General features: G+C 36.5%; 4 protein-coding genes across 13 annotated transcripts in view; 1 reads left to right on the forward strand and 3 right to left on the reverse strand.

The window, feature by feature from the left end:
- Positions 1 to 788, reverse strand: part of LOC105212149 (sorbin and SH3 domain-containing protein 1) — an 80,189-nt gene extending 79,401 nt beyond the window's left edge. For 2 of the 4 annotated variants that reach the window (XM_029040164.2, XM_054234111.1), the window contains exon 1: positions 359 to 788. The gene's annotated coding sequence lies outside the window, so the exon portion shown is untranslated. The remainder of the gene's footprint in view (positions 1 to 358) is intronic. The other 2 variants (XM_029040162.2, XM_029040160.2) reach the window with 1 other exon arrangement.
- A 1,514-nt stretch (positions 789 to 2,302) lies between these two features.
- Positions 2,303 to 4,728, forward strand: LOC105212148 (uncharacterized). The gene is made up of 5 exons (XM_011183943.3): positions 2,303 to 3,252; positions 3,319 to 3,654; positions 3,727 to 3,870; positions 4,139 to 4,444; positions 4,504 to 4,728. Exons 1-5 carry the CDS (start codon positions 3,075 to 3,077, stop codon positions 4,659 to 4,661), a joined length of 1,122 nt encoding a protein of 373 aa, XP_011182245.2. The 5' UTR covers positions 2,303 to 3,074; the 3' UTR covers positions 4,662 to 4,728.
- A 2,475-nt stretch (positions 4,729 to 7,203) lies between these two features.
- On the reverse strand, positions 7,204 to 12,274 carry LOC105212147 (beta-1,4-galactosyltransferase galt-1). 6 transcript variants are annotated; one of them, XM_054234151.1, is made up of 6 exons: positions 10,854 to 11,700; positions 9,543 to 10,051; positions 8,864 to 9,017; positions 8,531 to 8,630; positions 8,251 to 8,457; positions 7,204 to 8,194 (listed from the first exon to the last, which is right to left on the reverse strand). In XM_054234151.1, the coding sequence occupies exons 2-6, from the start codon at positions 9,648 to 9,650 to the stop codon at positions 7,372 to 7,374; spliced, it is 1,392 nt and encodes a 463-aa protein (XP_054090126.1). In that variant the 5' UTR covers positions 9,651 to 10,051; positions 10,854 to 11,700; the 3' UTR covers positions 7,204 to 7,371. The 6 variants fall into 6 exon arrangements, with proteins under 6 accessions (XP_054090126.1, XP_054090125.1, XP_054090124.1 ...); XM_054234150.1 differs by having other exon boundaries at positions 9,543 to 10,107; XM_054234149.1 differs by having other exon boundaries at positions 9,543 to 10,177.
- A 1,474-nt stretch (positions 12,275 to 13,748) lies between these two features.
- On the reverse strand, positions 13,749 to 20,713 carry LOC105212146 (ATP-dependent RNA helicase ddx23). Of its 2 annotated transcripts, none has more exons than XM_011183938.3 (8): positions 20,367 to 20,713; positions 16,654 to 16,868; positions 16,527 to 16,592; positions 16,301 to 16,432; positions 15,796 to 15,905; positions 15,613 to 15,727; positions 14,652 to 15,131; positions 13,749 to 14,198 (listed from the first exon to the last, which is right to left on the reverse strand). In XM_011183938.3, the coding sequence occupies exons 1-8, from the start codon at positions 20,382 to 20,384 to the stop codon at positions 13,937 to 13,939; spliced, it is 1,398 nt and encodes a 465-aa protein (XP_011182240.2). In that variant the 5' UTR covers positions 20,385 to 20,713; the 3' UTR covers positions 13,749 to 13,936. The 2 variants fall into 2 exon arrangements, with proteins under 2 accessions (XP_011182240.2, XP_054089227.1); XM_054233252.1 differs by having other exon boundaries at positions 14,023 to 14,224.
- Positions 20,714 to 23,886: the final 3,173 nt, after the last annotated feature.

Below are 23,886 nucleotides of genomic sequence, written 5' to 3' on the forward strand. Positions count from 1 at the left end.
ACACACAAGTTCATTTGAGCGCTCAAACATAGAAATGCTAATCAATTCGCACACAAATACCACTGCACATATGTACATCGACAAACATACAAACTGAGGAATGGAGGCGCACTTTCGCACAAACACTCACGCGCTCGCTCATTCATAAGCGAAAAACCAAAAAAAAAAAACATTTACACATTTCTTTAAGCGTTTTCTCACTTATCTCACTAATTAATAAATTTTTCTATTTTTTTGCAATTATTCTAACTAAGTCTATCATGTGCTCATATGCCTAATTATTGTTAAATAACAAGGTAAAAACACACACAAAAAAATTAATAATAAATAAAAAAAAAATGTTTTTGTAAGCACTTACGTCGAGAACCTTTGCTGGTTATAGCACACACTTGTTGTTGTTGTTGTTGCCGTCGACAGCTGATTTCTTATTGTTATTTTTTTATTTTTTCTTTTGTTTTTGTTTATTTATAATTTAACTTTATTTTGTTTTTGCAAATAATTTCGCATTACAACAAACACACACACACAGCCGCGTAAATGAAATGTAAACGAGATGCGTTCATCGGCAGCGACATCAACAGCGACAGCGACGCACAACAGAACAGAACAGACCAGAGAGACCCTCTCGTAATCAACGCGACTTGACTTGACGAAACTTATAATATAACTGAAAAAGCATTTGTTGCGGTCGCTGAAGTTCAGAGGGGCTCGAAACAGCCAAACATCCAACCAGCCAGTCAGCCAACCAACCAATCAGCCGACCAACGAGCCAACCCAACAGCCACTCAGTCGGCGTCGACCGTTTGGCTTGCAAACAGGCAGGCAGGCAGGCAGGCAGTGCCGCTCGCTTAGTCACAAAGTAGCGCTACAATCACCAGCACCACCACCATCATCACTCAACATACCGCTGTAGTCGGTGACGTCGTCAGATGAGACGAATGACGACGACGCCGACGTCGGTATCATATCAGCACTCACGTACTTAGACGCGCTGCTGGGCTAAGCGAATCTACAGAACCACCACCACCACCAATCGGTCGCACTATGCTTTCCGCGCGTTGAATGATCGAAGTGTGGATTTGAGCTTAGAATTAACAGGCCAAACAGTGGGTGAAAAACACGAATTTTATATAATAACGGTTTTAATATTATTATGGGATGGCGTTTTGACTTAAAGAGGTTCTCATATCTGCAGAACTATCACAAGCGTGCTTCACAGATCCTCATGTTTTTAAAGCTCTATACTGATGTGGACTACTTACTCTCTTAAGCCTCAAAATTGTGGCTTCCAAACACTTCTTGAATTGGTATTGGTACTGTATCTCAAAGACTAGTAGGGTCTATTGAATTCGAGGTCTTTGGGAAGAAATTTAGCTTAAGCTTAATTCTCTCAATAGACTTAAAGAGTTTTGTCCCCTAAGGTATTCCGAACTATACTATGATACTATATCTCGAATCCTAATGGGGTCCTCGTATCATATACTATGGATAGCAAGGTTTTGACGAGGAGCCAATAAATGATTGGACTGCTACTCTATGCTGTACGAAGCCTTTGAAGTGATTTTTAGGTCTGACTTTAAGCTGTCTGCGTATTCAATTCTTTGAATCATAAACTACGCTCTTCGAAACCATTTTTCATATTGCATGATCCAAAAAATGTATAATTTCCTAAGAAGCTCCCAACTAAGCTCGCCTCGTACTCACAATACAAATTATATGCCTTTTCAGTCACCTTTCGAAGCGAGCGGCGAAACGAGTAATCTTCATAAAATACCAATGATTTTGCTCAACTCAACACCACTGTAGGAACTGTCATATATTTTTCAGCTTCGAACAATAAAAGTAATAACAGACACTAACTCACAACTGATCGCGGAGCGAGAACGCTTTTGCGCTGATTCACTAACCGGCTGGTCGGTTGTACGAGTATATGAATGAGTATAACTGTCTGATCGCTTAGCTAACTGGATGAACGAACGGTTGGCTTGTTGACTGGGAGGCTGGCGAATTTAGGGTTTCGCTAAGCGCTGACAACAACAGCAATGTGTGCGGACTGACTGCTCAGCTGCCGCTTTACTGCCTGATGAATGCAAACGCGCTGGCAATATTTTATGTTGTTGCTGTTTTTGCGGGTTTTGTAGGGTAAAAAATGGTCTGCGACAAAAGCAGAGGGCAAATTGAAATTGTTGGTCGAGAATTACATACACATGGCAGTTTTCTATAGAGCGCGGCTTCAGCTTTGATCTTAATTTTTACAAATGAAACAAATGACGTTAGGGTAAAGTATGGGTCAGTGGTGAATTGTTGGCAGGTAGAACAACAAGTGCGCGGGTTAAATGGAATTGAAAAATCTAATAAAATTAATGAATACATGATTGGTATTTATAGTAATTATAAACAGACAATGAATAGTATTTAAATGCGGGCTTTGCTTGAGCGCTGGATGGAAAAGAAGTTAAAGGTTAAGCTATTTGAGGTTTTTGAATAGCGAATTATCGAAATTCAGTAGATTTGAGATTTAATGTGTTATCGTAGACAAATTTTAGACATTTTTTATTCCGTGTATCAAGACTGCAACATAAAATATATTCACATAATTTGGCTGAGGTATTTAATATAGTGAGTATATTCGATTTGATCATTAAGCCCCGAATCAAACAGATGGAGGAACCTTTGTGAATGGGTTTCATACCTAAAACCAATACGACTCTTAAAACCAGTTTATTTTTCAAGTGTATTACTTTCGCGTTTCTGTGTGATCTATTGTGAATTTATCTACATCATATCTCATGCACTTTACACTCGATATAACTGTAAAACATAGGATTATTCTTTGAACGGCATCTACTGAATTATCGATCTGGAGAAAGAGTAGGTGTAAGAGTGCTGGAAACTGCAATTGCCTACCATAGCATATGTTTTCCGCTTTTTACGAGCATAATTGCTTTGCTTGAGAAGTGTCTTTGATGTTTTAGTGAACTTAAAAAATACACGAAAATATTTGTAATCTTGAAGAAAAGAAAACTAACAACAAAAGTTTACAGCTGTCTTCATAATATCCGCTACGATTAGAAATGAAGCGAAGAAATAAGACAAAAGACATGCTAGCGAAATTGGTCAACGAACAAGCAGTTAACGAAAAGGCAAAAGAAATTATACAGAATGAACTGCAGCAAATGGTAACGCGGAAAAACATGCTGGAATCTGTGCCGGAAAACCCATCTACAAGTCGTGCTAAGCCAAAACCTGAACGTAAGTCGTAACAACAATATTTACTAACCTCACACAACACTCGAACCCAATTGAAAATTATTTTAGTTTCACCGAAGATTATTTCAAAACTCAAGGACTCATTCGAAAGTGCCTTTTATAGAGACAACGATCAAATGAAAATACCGAAAATACAAAGTATTTACACCGCGCAGAATCTCAGATCAAAAGGTAGAGACATACCGAAATGTCGCATTAACACTAAAACCGATATCGAAGATACGTTAATAATTTTGCGTGCTTTCGAGCTGCAAGCATTAATTGTACAAGAGAGAATCGTAGAAGAAGTCGAAGAAAAACGTAGAACGGCTGGGTATGTGATAAGCCCTTACATACGAGTCAGACTTGCAAAATTAAGCGCTTTACGTGAGGGCATACGAAAAGGTAAATCGAAGCTGTGAGAGCACAAATTCTCAGTGCCACAATACATAATTTCTATTTAATATTTTTTAACAGATACCAAAGTATTGCATGAACAACTCAAAAATTCGAACAAAAAATACAAAAAACATATTGATGTCAATGAAAATAATGCGGATCCTATCATAATTATAGGTTCTAATGGGCAACAGATATCTATTGATGACTACAATCCTTCAAGTAATTGTTATACTAAATCGAACTCAAATCGTTAAGAGAAAAAATTAAAGTATTACTAGATATTTGTGTTAGATCTAGAACCTAGTATGTTTTGTTGTGATATATAGTATGCATTTTCTCGATCTTATGCCGTCAAACTACAACCTGTAAAGGTGTAAACGTCTTTACTAAAACCACTGTTATATCGATTTCGAACTTAGTTTTTTTGTGCTACTGCGCCTAATTGTAGGCAACGATTTCTAAGAAAATCAATTTATAATAATTTTAGAAGGTAACAAGAAGAATCCAATTGGTGTCATATATCTGCCACGAAAATCACATGAACAAATTAGAATGGAGTTTAGAGGAGCTTTCTATGTGAACATTGTCCCTGAGCTGGAGGATATTTACTCAAGGCAAAACACCGGCGCAAAAGGGGCAAATTCTTCGGCGGAACGTCGCAACGCGCAGGAGCATTGCGAAATACTTTCGAGACTTATAAAAGTTATAGAGTCAGATCTTTTGAAGACTGTCACCAATGAAATAGCTAATGAAATGAAAAATTTCGATGCAGGATGTGAAAGTCTTTATGATGGTATGTAAAGAGAAGAAACTGTAGATTTCGAATTTCATTTATTTAATTCTTCTTTACAGTCGATCCTGATAGCGATGTCGATGAGAAAAGTAAATTATTGTTAAACGATACAAACACTATCATATTGGTGAATACCGAAGGTGAAGAGATATCTGATCAGGAATTCAAAAAATTTATCTTGAATGAGCTTTCCCATCAGTCCAGTTCAATAAATTAGATGTAAGGTTTTTCGTTTGAGTTTGCATTTTAATAAACAAAATAATAGTTAAATGTCAAGAAACACATACACCCTGTTATAAAACATATTTTTTAGAGTATGCTTAGTGGTTGAACTATACATCTGAAGAAGTATTCACTGATCGTGTGGGGCACTTGTCAGTATATGCATTGTCAACATACTTTTGTTCTGTCATTTATTTGCTCATCTGTCTAGTGTAGGCACGTTATTGAAATTACAATTTACAGTTGCCAGATGGATAAGTGATCGGATGTACATACTTACATAAATGGCTCTATATGTTTGTGTATTGATCTCGATACATTCGCACTTATTGCTGCTGCTGTGTTTAGAATGTGAACAAGTAGAAAGCATACAACAGCAAGAACAAAATACTCCCATTTAGCTAAGCTTAACAATAGACTGATTCTGCTGCGTTTAGCTGCTGCTAATAATTACAAAGCGCTTTATTAATAAACTAATACATATTTATGTGTCTATCTTATGTGAATACATATATGCATGCATGTATGTTCAAAAGTATGTACAACTAAAATGAAGTAGTAGCCGTTCATTACTGTAGATGACTGTTAGCATTTCAAAAGAATTTTATAAAAGCATTTAATATAGAATGATTGTAAGAAGGAGAATAAGAAAATGTGTTGCAAAATCGAAGGAAACGAATGTTTATATGTATATATATGTATATATTCATTCCATTCACATACGATCTTTCCCTTATAAGACATTCGGATTTGAACTCCACTCCTCACCCTGATCACTTTGCTATATATAACCCTATATCTAACTCATTTAGTGTGTTACAAACAACCGTTATGTGAACAAAACTATAATACTCTCTAGCAACTTTGTTGCGAGAGTATAAAAATTAGTTAGAAATTTTAATGGTAACTGAAAACACTTCAAAAGTTATAATATGAAAATATCAGCAGGGTTGCCACCTATTTATATTATATAAAAATCATATATGAGATTTTATATCCAAACTAACTTCCAGGAATATATATTTTGCAGAAATGGAAAATTTCTAAATAAATAGGGTTACCAACATTTTGGAATTTTAATTAGAAAAATTAATTAGGTTTCTCTATATTAATATCTAAATGATAGAGTTAAAATAATATGTATAAAAATTCAACAGGGTTGTCATCTATTTCATGAGTTTAAATTCCATAAAACATATATTATTTGATATTGAAAGTTATTTCAATTAATATAATATTCTTGCAGACTTCAAAATATTTCTTACACCAGCATGTCAAGCTAAGTCAATCAAGCTCACTTTTCTAACTATATGTATGGAGAATGAATAAGCCGCCATTTACACTTTCAAGAAATCTTATCAAAAAATTACTAAATGTTTAATATGCTTAAATCATTAAGAGTAATAAAATTCAGTCTCTTACCACTATTGCTGCGTACTACGCCTGTGTTTGTTGCCTTTGTTTTCTTAGTAGTCATTTTCTCATTTATATTTCCGCATTTGCTGCAACGCTCAGCTGGCTGATTACTGTGAGGGGCGTGATTTTAGTTATATGGATTCATATAAAGAATTAAAAGCAAAATATAATAAATACAAAATATTTAAAATTTTTTATTTAAAAATTCAAAAATAAGGATCGAATAAACTTTTTGAAAATAAAACTTTTTAAGTTATATATTAAAAAAAAATTTAATTTCGAGTATAAAAAAACAATTGTGAGTCAAATGAGTAACAATTTAATTTTTTTTATATTTTTGATTTTTTGTTTGTAAATACATATATTGCTTTTATTATTGTGTCTTATGAAACACAAAAATAACTTTATTCCACCAAAATCCCCCAAATTCACTTTTACTCCTTAACTTTACCAACTGAGCGCCAAAATCAGCGAACTGCGCGCGGGTGTTGCACGTATGAGTTGCACCAATTGCTTATCGTCGAGCAGCGTTTTTTCAACCTACAAACGTTTATCAATTAATTTTTGATATTAAATATTTTTGTTATCGCTTTGCAAATTTCACCTTAGAATTATCCGTTTTAGCCGACTTCGAGGTGCGAAATTTCAACATTACAATTGCTTTTCGAAAAAAACCACCGTTTAACTACACACGTTGTGTTTCAAAAATGAACTGAACACTTTGGATGCGCTCTTTCTATTTCCCTTTTTGGTGGGCGTAAACTCAACTCGCATTCAACGCAAGTTCTCTTCGCAATAGTCTAAGCAAAATCAGCATATCGAATGTCATTCACTTACGCACAAATTTAGCCGAATTCGATAAGATTCAAAAGTTATCAGCAAACATAAATAGAAACTATAACAGTGGCGGAACTGAGAGGATTTGCTTTGAGGTGTTTGAAACCCCTTCACACATACCTTTTTAACTTGAGTACTCTCAGTAAAAATTTGTTGCTCGTTGAGCACAAATCCACCATAACAAGATCGCTTCAAGAACGATATTTGATAGAAAGCGATCACCAAAATGAAGTTCTTAAAGTTGAATATTTTTGTTCAAGAATATACGTTTTTATTAATTAATTTATAAATATATCTTTACACTATTATACTTTACTCTTAATATCTGCATATAAAACTTACTATAAATACACGAACTTAAGTGATCTACCAACTTAAAACTAAAGAACACTAATTTTTGACAAGTCTTTCATTTTATGATTTTTGTTGTTGACATATGACACTTTATCGCGCTACGTCGCGCATATGCCAGTTTCGTTGAACACTCGGCCACAAGTCTCGTCTACACGATCCCAAATCAACGAGCCGAACCGACGTGCCGTATAGTCGACCATCAGTTGAGCCTTACAGTTGATGCACTGATCGCGATAGTGGAAAAGCAGCCCCACACTTAGTGGCATAGTCGTCTCCGTGTAGCCGGGTACATTGCGCCACACAAAATGATTACCCATCTCGATAATGGAATGTGTATTCACAATGCATTTACTGCGCTGATGCGTCGGCATCACCTCCAAAGTGCGACGCACCTTCATTTGAGTGTAGAGGAAACGATTACGCGTGTGCGCCGGCAGACTGAAGCTGTCGTTACTGTCGAGCTTATAGAAGAACACATTGCGAAAGACGTACGCCGAGGAACGTCCCTCATCGCATTGACGCAGAAAAATCGCGAGCGAATTGTGTTTCAACGGTATGAGTATCTCGTCCAGATCGACAGTGGCCGCGTAACGATAGTTGTCCACAACCATGGCGCGATAAACACAATCGTTGATTTGCGCCATAATTCCGCCGTAATGCACCGCAGGCAACAGCTCGGCGGGCACATTCCATTGCAGCACATCCACGATGCCTTCACTTTGGTAGTGTCGCAGCAGGCGCATCACATCCTCGCTGGCAGAGAGATGATAGAAGTAGAAGTGTCGTGCGCCGAGTATGCGATACATTTCGATGAATTCCGCGACGCGCAACACATCCGAATAGTTTTGTTGCAGCGGACCTACGCACACCGACAGCACCGGACGTGAGATGGCGAACAGCTGGTCTATTTCGCGTGGGTAACTGTAATTAAGGAAAACTTAGTTATGCAAAATTAGGATGACTGGCACTTCGCCCACCTGATCGGCACAAATGTTGGACTCAGCTGACTCAACCTGTTGGATGGATAGGATATCGCAACCGATTGTGGCAGACGCATTGTAGTGCTATTGCGATTCATATAGAGCGGACACATGATGGAGTAGGGCGCGTACCTGTAGTCGTGATGTTCGTTCAAGGGCTGCACTTTGCCAATTAGCACGCTTACATCGATAAAGTCATCGAATCTGTGGGAACGTCAGAAGCATATTTTTGTAGTAGGAATATTTGTTAAGTTTAATAATTGTAATTAGTAAATACCTGATAGTGCAGGTTATGGCATCCTTAAATTCACGTGGTAAGATGGCGATTATACGCAAGGTGCCTATCGCTACCTTCGACTCATGATTGATTATTGTTTCTAGAAGAAAGAAATATAATAACATGAATATAATTATTGATAGACGATTATATACTAAACAGTTTTGAGTTATGTATTTAGCGAGGACTTCAAAAAAACTCGCGTTTTCTACAGATTCGGATTTTCTTAAATTATTTGAAAGATTTAAACTGATTTTTTCTATTAGCCAGATAAATAACTATTTTTAGAGGTTCAATCATTGTCCTACTTATTCGAATACTATAAACACTCACCGATCACATCCAACCGATCATCGAAGTATGCCGAATAAATCAAGTGATTCGCTTGGCTGCCGATTTGCCGCCAAGAATTGTTGTAACCCCATGTTGGCTTTATATAGACGTAGGATTTTTGTAGAATAGTCAGATCCTCGCGCAATTTGGTGTCCTGTGAACACAAGTAGACGGGTTAAATCATCGAATATGCAAAGTCACTTTAATAAAAGCAAAAAAACATTAAACGAGCTGTGTTTAAAAAATTTCGGGAATTTTCGTTTTTTTTTACTCCCCATCCGATATTCTGTACTTATGGCAGTGCTTTTTCCAATAGTCGAAATACTTCTGAAACTCGATTTTTGGTATAGCTTTGGTTCTCTCAGCGATTCCTCGTTTGCTTGTCAAATGACGGCTCTTTAAAGTCTCTTTATTTTCTGAATTGTTTTTATAAATTCCCGTAATTTTTTGAACACACCTCGTACACACAATATTTATTAAGCGAGTAAAAATTTCATGATTTTTTCTTGATTGATTACAAGCGCATTATTTATTAGACAGTATTAGTGGCATTTAATTCATATTTAATTGCATGCAATATTTGGCCGTCTCTCTCCCAACTTTTTCTTTTAGTTTAGACACATATATTAATATGTAAGTAGATAAATTTAGTTATTTATTTGCGTGCTCTATAGCTTACGAGTGTTGTGCGCACGGACATATAGGCGAGTATAATGATGGCCAATGCCACTGCGCCCGACAGCACAAAGTACGCGTACTGCGCTTGATTGCCATTGCTCGACAGCATTTCTACGTCGATCAACCGATGTCACGAACACAATTTAATAAATATTTTTATAAAAATTAAAACAAAATCCTTTAAAACTTATTAAAACTACACTCCTCCGATGGTTTAGCGCGCTTTTGATTTTTGTGGCACCAGCGCCTGTGCATATGCTACGTATCGTGCGCGCCGTTGCCGCTTAACTGTTCAATTGCACGCTTGTTAAGCCTACTTTTTTCTGCTGTCCACTTGTCACTTGTGCTTCTTAAGCAACTTTGGTCGTTCTTACAAAGGCAAAGCTGGCATTTTTCTCACGGACATTACTATTTAATTATCGCTGTCTTTCTTGCGACATTCCGCGTGTGTTTGTTGTGTGTGTTTAGGCTTGTTGCTTTTTGTTCTTATTACGTTTATTCCTGTTGTTGCTGCAGTCGTAGTTTTTTAATAATTCATGTGTATGGTTTTTGTACTATCTCGGCAGCTAAGTTATTGATTATTATTATTGTCGTAATAACCAATGGCAGATTATCGGTTTATTGATTAGGGTGGTTCTTATTGAAGCGTGTACAAAATTTTGCTAATTATTTGATATTTAGCTAATGTTGATTTCATGAGTTTTTCAAACTATGCTAAAATTATTTCGAACTATTAGGTTTACTGTAATTATATTAAAGTCTTCAAAATAGACGCCTGCTGTAAAAGACTTCAATTAAGTCATTCAGAGTTGCATTTGAAATACGTGATTTTTTTCAAGTCAAGTTAGTGTCTCCTTGGAAATATTATAGGGCAATGAAGATTGAAAAAATGTTCCGAGAAATATCAAAATTATCAAGTCTTCAGAGGGGCTCTTAAAAAAATTTATTAAATATTTTGGGTTTAATAAATCAATCATTCAAGAAGCCAAATATTTCACATGAAATGCAACCCTGAATACAGATAAAATATTACTCCAATCGGTGTGTTCTACTGCAAGTCGGTTACGAAACTAAGTGACTAAGTACACTTAATTTGCTCTCCAGAAGGGTGTAAGTGAAAGCATATAACAAAATATGCTTCACTTTCAATATTTATAGATATAAAGGGTGTTTTTTTAGACATATGGTTTTCGATAAGAAATAAAAAAAGAAGAATTTAGATTAAATAACTCCAAAAAATATATTATCTCATTGAAAACTAAATGTCTAATAAAACACCCTTTAAATCACGTCATTCATAAATTCAACACACCCTAATGTATCGATCGCTTTTATTGATATCGATATACACTTGAGCAACAACACGCTGTCGTCACACACGAAATCTTAAAAACAGTTTTGCTTTCAAAATGCAAACGCTTATGCATAAACACAATATAAGTCACTTTAAGAACACTTTCGAAAAAACACTTGTTGCTTGCTATCTTTGCACATTATACGAAATCCCCACAAGATTGCGTGTACATAGTTGTATACTTGTAAATAGTTGATGTTTATACATGAAAGTTGTGTAGGGCGCACGATTTGTAACCGCTACAGTAGCGACGCGCACAAGCGAGAGTACTAAATCGAAAAAGCGGCGCGGCGCTTCTGAGGACTTTCACTCCGACGCGAAAGTAAAAATCGCGAGCGCGTTCGACTTGTAAATGTGCCACATGCTTTATATTCATTCGAATTTTGTTGTTGATGTTCTACACGCGCTATTTTTAGGCACACAAATGTGTTGGAAGAAATGAAAAATCAAATAAATGTGAAAAACACTAAAGCGCAAAATTAATTGAAATATAAAGCAAAAACAAAGATTTCAAACAATTTGTCGCCTTTAGCTAGCCTGAGCGCCGCGGTTTTGTTATTCTCGCATTTTAATGGCGCGCGGATTATTTGTTTTGTAAATACTTTTGTTACACACACACATACACAAAACGAGTGAAAAATTAGCTTTACTTCAGGTTTTCATTTTCTTTCGCTGACTTTTCTTCAAGCACATTTACTTTTCCATAAATTGCGCGGGCGGCACGCTGCGCTGCATGACCGCCGCGCGTTCTTTTTGATAATGCTTCGCAGCGCGGCGCGCCCATATATATTGCACGCCTACAACGTGGAATCGTAGAACAGCAAATGCGCACATATGTTCCACTTATATTCAATATTATGTTGTTTTCTGCGTTGAGTCTCATCTTATGCGAAACACTATTCTTCAATAGTAAATATTTAATAGATGATTCACTGCCGCAGCACTTACATATCGAAACACCGCAAGATTCCAATATAGATAATAGAATACAACAACAATGCCGATAACACAAAGTGTCGCACGTTGATGTTGGTGCGCCAACATCGCTTCGCTCTGTCCAACTTGTAAATAACGCGCACGAAATCCTAACCGCTCAACATAACCTATGCAAGGCAGTCGATACTTGAGTGTTATGCTCCTTATCAGCTTGTGGTGTACACCACGCTGATAAAGTAATTTTGACGCTCCCAAAAGTAGTTTGTGAGCAAATAAGAAAGGCATACAAATAATCGTGATTGACGTATTTTATGAGTCAGTTTCACTTTCAAAACTAGACCGGAAAACGTTTTTGTTATAGATTGGATTTTCACTTATTCGTTGCCTATTTGCATTTATACCAGTTGTTTGTTCGATTTGCCACACAAGGTGTAACGAACCGATTGTAAATACCAAGTAAGATAAGACCAAGATTAAGACTAAAACTTAAACTACCCTGCTACAAAAATGACAGTCCCCATTCCACTGCCAGTCTGTTAATAATTTTTTGTATGAACATTTGTCTTCTTCCTCTTCAATTCCGAGCGCTTCATAACTATCATTATAGATTGATTGACAAACCAACCTCAAATCGTTTGATAATATTTACCCCGTAATTCCGTTGTTGTATTCTCAACTCACTCTATTCCGGTATTTTTTTTTTTTTTTGTTTCTCGCTTATTCATTTTATTTATATACAGTCAATAGCAATAAAACAATAATCTCATAATTTATGATAGCCTTGAATTGCATATTACATTACTTTAATAAATAAAGTGTGGTGTGTTCTATACTCCAGCTGCTGTTCTGCCTTTCTCTTTTATATTTCAAAGGAGTTTACGCTCTCTCTCTCTCTCTCTCTCTCTTTTGCGATCTTGAAACATTTCGTGTTTTAAGAAGAAGGAAAGTGGCTTGATAAGGAGTGAGGAAACCACCATAAAACTGACACCTCAATTCGTCAGAAACTCATCTGTTGAATGAAGGATTTATCACTTCTTTTATAAATAACTCGCCTCTTCTCTTTTCCCCACTCAAATTGAATTTCAAAGCTTTTTAGTATGTTAATATATTTTCTAATTCCTAATTAATAATTGACCAAACTTATTAGGGTGGCTCTTCAAACATTTTAAATTTCCATGGATATTTTTATTAATTTAATAATGGTAAAAATAAAATATTAAGAAAATTGTTTCATGTCAATAATGAGCTGCATTTTTCAGCTAAGAGCCGATCTCAATTTCAAAGATCATTTTCTACAATATATTCTTTACATGACCGAGAATTTTTAATAGAACCTTGAAATATATTTTTTTACCAGGTTCCTATTACAATTTTTATAGTATGTTCTCTCTATGAGAACTAAAATTCCTCATTTTTTTCGTTTAAAGTGTTCAACCCTAATACTATTTATAAAAAAGTAGAGAAAGAGAGAGACCAATGTGTGCAACTACTTCCAGTTTTTCATATTTTATAGACATACGAACATATGTTCGTATGCCATGTTGGGTGTTAAAAATATCAATGAAGAATCACCAATATCTTATCGTAAATTTTTTTATTGAACTCAGCACGTAAATTGTTAGTGTTCTATACTCACAAGCTGCATAAGGTATACTCGATTTGCTCACCTAACGGTTGTTATAACTCTTAAACAATAGAGAAACGGTTTCGGAGTCTCTCTATCTATGCGGTCGTCTTTGTAAAGCGTTAACCAACGCAAAAGCTGATTTCTTTCAAAACTTTCTAGCGCATAACTGTACATCCGCTTGACTCGAGTGAATTAAAATTCGAAACGTCTTCCTTTTCCAGTTTAATCTTATATGTAATGATAACCAGACATAGTTTTTTATACAAATTTTATTGTAAATGCATTTACATTTACAAAATACTTTATTTGAGATTGAATTTTGTCTTCTGCTTCACACATTGCATACATATAGTTACCAATCGGTGATTAGATTTTACAAAATATTCGTATATAGGGAAAAATTACTGTAATTTATGTCTGCTCACTTATTATTACTTTCATATATATAATTTTTTAATTCTTGATTTTGCTGATCTGCTCATTGCTTGTCCCTGACATTCGTTTGCATTGAATTTGCCATGCCGCCATCATTACCGTTGGCGCCGCCATTATTCATATCACGATTTTGTTCGCCAGTCATTGATGATGACGAAATGTTGCTGACGCCATCGGCATTGCCACCACTGGTATCCTTATCTGCTGCATTGTCCGCCATCTTCTCATCGCCTACCGTATTCGAGTCCCGATCGAAGAGGTAGCTGCCACCTAATGGACGTGGCGGTCGGCTACCGTAGGCAGAGCTGTTAGGGGTGAGAGAAGTAGAAGCCTTCTTTTAATTATTTTATCCATTCACTGGCAGATTACAAGTGAGTGGCAACCCTATTCGTTTTATATTTGTATTAGGTTCGTATTTTAAAAGTTTTCGTGAAAAAATAAGTGATATTCAGTTTACAACTTAAGGCGAACACATAGTGAAGGAAGGACCAAAATTGTGTTGGAAAACCAGTTAGTGATATGTAAAGATCGTTCACTCTTTTTAGAAACTCTGCTTCTCCTAACCTCTCAATGATCTCAACAGTCGCTCAATGAGTGACTCAGTGAACGGAACTGTTGATCTATATGTAGTCTATGCAAAAAACCTTTCCGTTAGTATAGATAGTAATCAAAATAAAAAAATCCGCTTGATAATCATGAATAATATATTAGTTTAGAAACCAACACCTCCACCTTCGCCACCAACCACTACAACTTACCTCTGTGGATCTCTGTCACGCTCGCGCTCTCGCTCGCGTCCTCTATTCTCATCCCTACCGTTTCCCCGCACACTCGACGCCTTATCACGCTCATCAACATAGCTCCAACCTTGACTACTACTAGAATTGTTGCTATTATTTGCACTTGTGTTGCGTGTTGCAGCGCCTGCGCCGCTTCCGCTACCGTTACTGTTACCGCTACTGCCAGCGTTACCACTACTGCCCACACCATAACTGTAACCGTAATCATAGCCATGTTGGCTAGTTATGGGACGCGAAGTGACCTGTGTTGTGCCACCACCCACACTACCGCCACTACCACCTCTGGAGGCATAGGGACAATCGGTGACGCGTACGCCACAGGGTGAAGAGGAAGCACGCTGATCGTAGCCCGACTTGCTGCTCGGGTAACGCTGACGATCGTTATCTTCGCCCGCGAAATAGTAACCGCGGCCGGAATTGTCAAAACCCGATTGACCTCTGGAGTTGCGATTGGAGCGGTTGGAGCGGCGCGAGGCAGAGCGTTGATGCAAAAAGTTGTTGTCGAGATTTGCGTGCGCATGTTTTTGTAAGCAGTGGTTTTGTTGTTACCATACATATAGACACACACATATATTTGTAAAATATATTTGTTTAGTTTAGAGAAATTCAAGTGCAACAAAGTGGAGAATCAGCGGTAAGACAGAGAGTTTGATTTGGTGTTGTTGTTTTACATATGTACATATTAAAATTGTTTAGTATTGTTGTTGTTTTGCAGTATTTTTACAGTGACGGTAGTAAAGACAATATGCAATGAGAATAAGAAGAGAGAATTTGCATATTTAAAATTAAAAGCAAAAAAAGTGGTAAAAAGCGCCAATAATACATACATACATACATATAAGTAAACGTAAAAAAACATTTACTACAACATAAAACTTAAATATATAATATATTTCAATAATAATCCACGCCACATTACCTGTAGGTTTCATCATAGGGACGATAGTTGCGATAGTCATAACGCGATGAGGTGGAGCGATCGTAGTAGTCACGATCGTAGCTGGCGCCGCCGCGTGGACGCTCATAATAACGATCTGGGAGCAATTAATTATTATTAAATAAATATAAAATATTGAAATGAATATAAACTTTGCAAACTCACCACGCGAATAATCGCCATAACGATCCTGCTCGTATCCACCACGACGATCGTAGCGATCATAGCCGCGTGTATCATAACGATCATAGGTGCGCGAACCCAAGCGATCATCTCTGCGACGAAAAATAGAAAATTGAGTTAAGAGTCAAATTTGTGCAGAAATATTTCAGACATCATGAAAATATGACATTTTTACTACTTTTTGTTTGTTTTGTTGTTTGTTTGGAACTCTACTGCAAGCGATCATACAAGCGCTCCACAATAAGTCACTATAGATGACGTAATGCACGTAAAGCTGGCAACAATTTAATTATTGCAAAGTCGAATCAAAAAAAAAGACTAAATAAAAATCACATAATCAGCAACAATTAAACTTTTTTAACATTTCTAATAGCCATTTTTTATTTTAAATACAACTATTAGCTCCCTACGCTTTGTATCAACTTGAAATAGATGTGGAATATCAATGCTTTTCCCTTATGATATAAATACTTAAATCATTACTCACCTATCACGATAATATGACGATGCCATGGAAGAAGACGACGAATAACGATCGTAATCGGGACGATAACGATCTTCGGTGCGATAACGATCTTCGGAACGATAACGATCATCATAACGATCGTATGGGTAATACCTGAAAAAGTTGAAAAGAGTTGAAATGTAGTATCAAAAACGCTGTGCATCTCCGTATCACATTATTAACTCTAGAAATCTACATTTCTGCTTACCAATTGTCCGCGGAATGGCTGGAATAACCGCTAGTTCCGTAGTAACGACTGCGATCATCGCCATAGCTAAAATTTGAGTTCATAATTATTTTCAGTTGTCATAATACTTTTCTCGAAATATACGCACCGATCTTCGTAGCAACGCACGCATCTCGATTGCCGGCTCTTGCGGTATATTGAACCCAAAACACTTTCCGCTGGTGCGGCTGCCGCATTTTCACCACGATTCGAATCGTATAATTGCACAACCGAAGACTGCGCATTGGAGGTGGTTTGCTGCTGTTGCGCAGCTGATGTTAACGTTAGCCATTCTTGATGGAGGAGTAACGCCAACCAGAGAACCTTTATTTGGGTGAAAGGAGTATGAGGATCGATTATAGATGTGAGTAAAAGGTGATCGATGAAGTTTATTAATTGTATAGAAATTTAGTCGAAGTACATATGTATATATAAGAGGTTCAAGTGAACTGGGAAATTATGAACTGAGCAGAACTTGAAATACATTTACTTTCGATAAAGGGGAGTATGGGGTCAATCATTCTTAAAAAGGCACAGACTTTAGAGGTTACGCTAAACTGCTGTCTTCGGAGATCTTAATAATGGCAATTTTGTCGAAAATGAATCTCGATTAAACCAATATAATATCAAAATCATAAAGTATCTTTCTATTTCCACCAAACCATTTGGCCTCATTAAGCTCATTTTTCATATAAAAATTTTATTGGTAAATATGTTTGTAGTCGATGGAAAAGCCATTAAATCATATGAGCATGTGCAGAGGAACACGCACGAATATTTCGTGGAAAATGAGGGCAATAATCCCGTTATCGATTGATCTTCATGCCACTGAACTCGCCGATCTTCATACCGCACCGCATTTTGGCATTTGTCGATCGCGCAGGCATTTGTTCAATTTAATTTCACAATTCAACAGTTATTTGGGGCAGCGATTACCCGAATGTGCCACGATATGTCGGAATATCTGCAATTATGAGAATAAATATTGGGCGATCGCTAGCGAGTAATCTCGTGTACCAAAGTGGCGAAAAGCCACACAAACAACAACTAGCGTATGACCGTATGTCAATCAGCATAGAACGAACTGAGGCAGGTCTGTTGTGTGATTGTGTAACAATATTATGGCTTTAATTATGCACGTGCGTGTGTGTGTGTAAATATATATGGCGCATCAACAGTTTAGCGAGTGAGTGCGTTTAACACTTTGCTGGATGGACACCGTTGTCAGCGCCACAACCACAAGCAGCGGTCACAAAACTGTCTGCGTCAGCGCTATTACCATTGACCACGCACCGCAACTAATTAATGCAAGTTAAGTAAATATATTACAGATTTACATATACATTTATATGTATGTGGCCAATTATTCAGTGAAAAATTTGATTTATATAAATACTAAAGTTATTGTTTCATTTGTTGACGCCACTACATTTTTTGGGCCTTATTGTTCTTGTTTTTGTTGTCGCTCGCATTTTTATGAAATTATGATAAATAACATTGACATCATTCTTTGGACGCGCAGCAGCAGCAGCAACAGCCCTGAGGGCATTTAGGCTGTTTCAATGAAAAAAATTTATATATTTTCATGCGACACAGCAACAATGCATATAGTCCAATCGAATAGTCAGGCAATTGGTCAAAATGCTGAAATAGTGAGCGCGCGCGCACGCTCTCCACGCATTGCTAGTCAAGCATCAGGAGCCACTTCCGCTTATGTTATGTGTTGTGGTATAAAAATATTTTTACGAATATGTGAAATACACTCATATGTACCTACATACTTACACACATACATGTTATACATGGAATCAGAATACGCGATACATAATAATAGGAATATATATTGTAAGTATGTAGTTATGTGGTCAATCCATTGTGGCAATTGCGCGGGAGCTTGAAAATGTACTTTGGAGTTTCATAACTTTCGTTTATTCTGTACTTCATTCTATTTCTATAATACTTGTATGTACGTATGTGTTTAAAAAACCAATTCATAAAGTTTTTATTGTTTATAGGGAGGGTAATATGATAATTGTTTTATAGTTATTATTCATTCTTTTTAGTCTTTTTAGTACTGAAAATAAAAGTGTTACTCACGACCAGTGAATTTTAGTGGGTATGGTACACTGAGTTTTCGGCTCATTAAATGCACTTAGTCATATTGGTTCTTAAGTAGCCTCTGTCAGATTTCCATAGTCAGTTTAATAGTTTTTCCATATAACTCCAGCAATTAACAACGAACATGACCATTTTTTACCATTTATATCGATAGAACTAGTGAGCCATTCAAGCTGAAGAATCATTTTAAAAGTTATTTGTGTTCTGAACAATAAAATATTACTTTTATGTTCACTTTGAAGAACTAAAAGAGTCACCTTCTTCTCCTATCTGTAAATTGTGATTCTTCTAGTGAAGTATGAAATATTTATCAGAATTTATCAAAATAAAATGGTTCCTAAAATCATAAACTATCAAATAAATAATGGCAAGTAGGTTTAGCTGACGCGTCATTATAGTCAAGTAGTTCGTAAAAAGATTATTCTCTATACAAAAAACTGCCATAACTACATTTTTATGTGATATATGCGATGTTTTCCTTGACTAAATCAAAATTTTCTCATATCCCTATTTAGTCGGAAAAATCTCAAGTCCCGAACTAGAATTTCACGAAACCAAAAAATAATTCGTATTGAATAACTGTTTTCTATTAAAAGTTTTCCATATAGAGCTTAATTAATATATTTTTTATATGTATGTAGATAAAAATCGAACCCTTTGAAATGCCATCGAAGTAAAAATTACGCTAGTAATTCTCAAAGCTATGGTTTCTACTGTTTAGTCTTTCATTGGGGGAGGTTTTTTTTACGTGGTGGGTCCCAAATCCTACGCACAACCGCAGTAGCGGGCTTCGCCTTCTCATTTTAGCTCGCCTTCAAACGGATGTCTGCTGGCTACCCAGAGGATACTTGGTTTAAAACCGGAAGCCAATCGTTCCTGGCCACTCCCAAGTGAATGGCAATCAGAAACTTTCCTGACTGAACTTCTACATATGGCCCCATCCCCATCCCATATAGTTTCTACTGTGTTTAACTAAATACAAATTTGTATTTTGCAATCTGGTTCAATCTGATAGAAATTTCCTTATACTCTTTATGCTTTCTCCATTCCAATCTAATACTCATATGAAAATCTACCTACCTACCTTTAAAAAATTTATATTTCTAATCATTGAGATTGAAAATCATCTCGAGAAATGTATAATTGACACACGGGCGGGGAGTAAGTGTAAGAAACTAATGGGTCTTACAATTCTCTTTCTCGAAGCATGTATGTCCGTTTGGGACTTGAAACTACGAAACAATCAACAGATTATATTTAATTGGATTTTGGAATCGTCATCAGAAAATTCCGCAGAATTCTACGTTTTTTTATTGAAACAAAAATTTGTCGAATCCTTAAATACTACCCCTAACGAAGAAGAAAAAGGAAATGGAATAAAAATCAAATTCTCTGAAAATATAAGGATCGTTCAGAATTTAATGGAAATGATTTTCTTAATATCATTGGTTCTAAAGAACTCTGCTCTTCGCCCAAACCCAATAGCTGCTATCCTTAATAAATCCAATATTGTGAATGAGTCATTTTTAAATGCGTTATTGTTATAAAAATGATTTAAAAGCTCCAGGAATTCTTCCTATGATTTATTTCAGGTCACTGGCACGGATTTTTTTTATTAACAATGAACTTGGCTAGATTTTTATAAATCACACACAATTTTTCAATATCTTTTCGTATATAAGCACTCCTTTGAATTTTACATACCAAATTTAGCTGCTTCATCCTTATATCTTAAAGCACCGACTATCGCTGCGATTAATTAAAAATTCGTATTTTATTCAACACAATATAGTTTTTTTTTTTTTCAAATAAGAATTTCTAATTCTTTTTTCTTCACTTCAACACCACATTTGTACAACACTTTGCAAATTCACGACGAATTGTCTTCTGTTGTCTTATTTTAGAATATTTGTTGCTGTTTAGCCACAACTCATTCAAAGCCTCAGGCGATATGGATTTGACTCAGTCAGAATTTATATTTTAAGTTAGACGGCGTACGAATCGCGCTGACTTTCTTGTTTTGTAAACACACTGCGAATGCGCGCATCCCGGCTCTTGGTCTGGTATTTATTTAATATTCTCCTCTTTGCCATCCATCAGTTAGCCGCTTAATAGCATTGTAATCATTTTTTGGTAGCTTAGTTGGGCTCAAATCATTTTGGTATAATACTAACGTGGTTATTGTTGTTGTTAATGCCGAAACGAAGAGAAGCCGCGCGCAGCAACCAGAGTTGATCAGAGCTCCGAATTAGCGGTGTAGGGCGACAGTGGCTGTCTCTCTGCCACCGGCGAGAGCACACAATTGCCACCACCGCCAATGATTTAATTCAATGTTTAAGCCAGAATAAATAATAATAAAAAAAAACAAATAATACAAAAATAATACGTAGAAAAAGCGCCAAAGTGCCAGCTGAGCGTGGAAAAGTCGTTAGTTAAAATTCATAAAAATCATATGCAATAATTAGAGTAAAACTAGAGAGAACATAAAAACTAAATAAGCGCAAACAAACACAATAAAATTGTGGAAATTTTAATGAGAAAATCTGTAGCTTCTATTTACATGGGTGTCTACCACAAAAAAAAAAAAAGTTGACTATGCGAAGCTTTGATGTGTGTATGTGAGTTTGTTATGCGATTATATAAACATATGCAAATTTCCACCTAAATTACGTTGAAAGTTTGTCCAAAAATCGTTTAGTTCAATGTCAACGACTTCATCACACTTCGGGGGGGATGAATTGGAGTTACCATTAAAAACGGATATCGCGGATTTTCTACGTTCGTCTGAGCGGTAAAATGGAATAAATTTCAGACGAGGAATTAAGTAAAGTCCTTGGAAGTCAAATCAACAACGGCCTTTCAGCCTAAAGAACCTAATGAGAAGTAAATGAAGGGATGTGGAGATGAACGAAATACGAGTATATTCTATCGCGAAATAAACTGCAAGTGTACTTACGTCTCGACAATTCGAAGCCAGGCACCATATTTTGTGTAGCATAAAACAATCCTAAAATTGCATAGACTTGACAATTTATGGCCATTTATGGTTTAGGTTCGGTTCAGTTGTTATTCCGTTCGTGGGAGCGGTTCTTATTTCACATATTTAGCGGTATCTGGAGATGCCGACATCCGACGAAACGGGACTAGGGGTTTCGAGAAAAAGCTTTTGCGAAAGATGTATGGTCCTTTGTACATTGGTAACGGTGAATACTAAAGATGATGGAACGATGAACTGTACGAGTTAATCTACGACATTGACATAACTCAGCCAACAATTGACAGCGGCTACGCAGGCTAGGTCAAGTTGCCCGAATAGACGAAAGCACTTCATCTTTGAAAATGTTCGATGCAGTACCCGCTAGTTGGAGGGGATGAAGAGGAAGATCCCAACTCCGTTAAAAAGATCAGATGGAGATCGACCTGGTTTCGCTTGCGCACTATTATTAATTCGACTTACAGAGGTTTCTGGACTTTCCTTAGAAAAACTGTTACTGAGAAGTTTTAGTGATGTTATCAGCCCTCCCAAAGACAAACTCATCTTAAAGATCACAAGGCGGGGTATACTGTCAGAGATTAAGGTGTTACAGGATAAGATGGGAATTCGGTCGACGGATCATCAGCCCTGTATATACCTTGCAACCGCTAGAAGAAGGAGCCAAGTTATAATGTTTCAAGTGCATTATTAGGATTCCTTAATTCGCTTGTGTTGTGTTAAATGACTCTATTTTTTTTTCTAACTAATCTAAATCGGATTAGTTGGCTACGCTGGCGAGGTCATGTTGTCCGAATGGACAAAAACAATCCACTTCTGAAAGTGTTCGATGCAGTACCCGCCGGAGGAAGCCGAGGAAGGGGAAGGCATCCACTCCATTGCAGGGACCAAGTGGAGAGCGACCTGGTTACACTTGGAATCTCCAACTGGCGCCGAACTGCGAAGGAGAGAGAGAAGTGGCGCACTAACGGCGATTCAGCTATAACTAAACTATACATCCGTCCTAAAGTTGGGTGAAAAAAGTGATTATGGAGCCAATTAAGAGGAAGACATATCATTACTATCATATAGTTTTCCGATTTCTTAATTCAACAAATGACACATGGGTATGAGAAAAAAATTATCAAAACCCATCGAATAGGGTTGGGTAGAAGTTGCTTTCCTGGCTACATTCAGAAGGAGAAAGGAAGAAGAAGGGCTATCTTCGTTCACTATCTGAAAGACGATACATGTTGTCAATTTTTCAGTTTTTGAAGTTCATATTAGAGGAAAACTACTCCGCTCTGATAAATAAAAAATATTTATTTGACTCCTAAAATATGACCTGTGGAAGGAGTTTCACTTAAAACATATATGCATAAGAATTAATAAAAGGTACTAAACCTCTAGGAAGAGGAAGAGGAAGGCCTCCACTCCGATGGAAGGACCAAGTGCAAAGTGACCTGGCTTCACTTGGTGTTTCCAGTTGGCGCCAAAAACCAAAAAGGAGGAATGAGTGGCGCGCTCTGGTGGATTCGGCTATAATCGCTTAAAGCGGTGCCTACGCCAAATATATATATATAAACCTCTACTAAACAGTCATTAGCAAAAAACAACTCTACTCAATGATTAAAATAATATTTCCAGAGAACTATTTTTTTTTTTTGGTATCCCATCTCAAAATTATAAGAATTGCAAAGATACATACACACTAATTGTATGCCAAAATAGCAAATAATATACGAGCAAACACTTTTCTTGGCAAATTTCATTTGGTACAATTTTCGTGGGTGTTGAACTCGTTACAATTTTCTAATTTCCTGACCGTGACCATGAATCCGGCTTCAACATAACACGGCGACGCAGCGCATCTCCCATCTCATTGCAAAATACACATGAACGCCTATTTATTACGCGCTCGAATTATAAGGAATTTATTTATGACATAATGAACTTTACGGTACACTGCGGAAAATTGCCCAACTTAGGCGTGAACTAAAGCAATACATACATACATATTCACAATACTTGTGGATAGGTGAGTAATCCGACATGCATACATATATGTATATGTATGTTCAAATTCGCAGTGAGTAGTAATTAATTTGTATACTTGGTAATATACATACATATTTTTATTTGTATGTTTGTTAGAAATCATTTACTTAGCTGGCGTATAGAAATTAATAAAGATTATTGCTGCCACATGTTGGTTTATGGCGCCGTGATACTTCTAGCAAATGTATCTAAAGT

The sequence above is a fragment of the Zeugodacus cucurbitae genome, chromosome 6 (genome assembly GCF_028554725.1).
Source record: "Zeugodacus cucurbitae isolate PBARC_wt_2022May chromosome 6, idZeuCucr1.2, whole genome shotgun sequence".
Classification (NCBI taxonomy): domain Eukaryota; kingdom Metazoa; phylum Arthropoda; class Insecta; order Diptera; family Tephritidae; genus Zeugodacus; species Zeugodacus cucurbitae.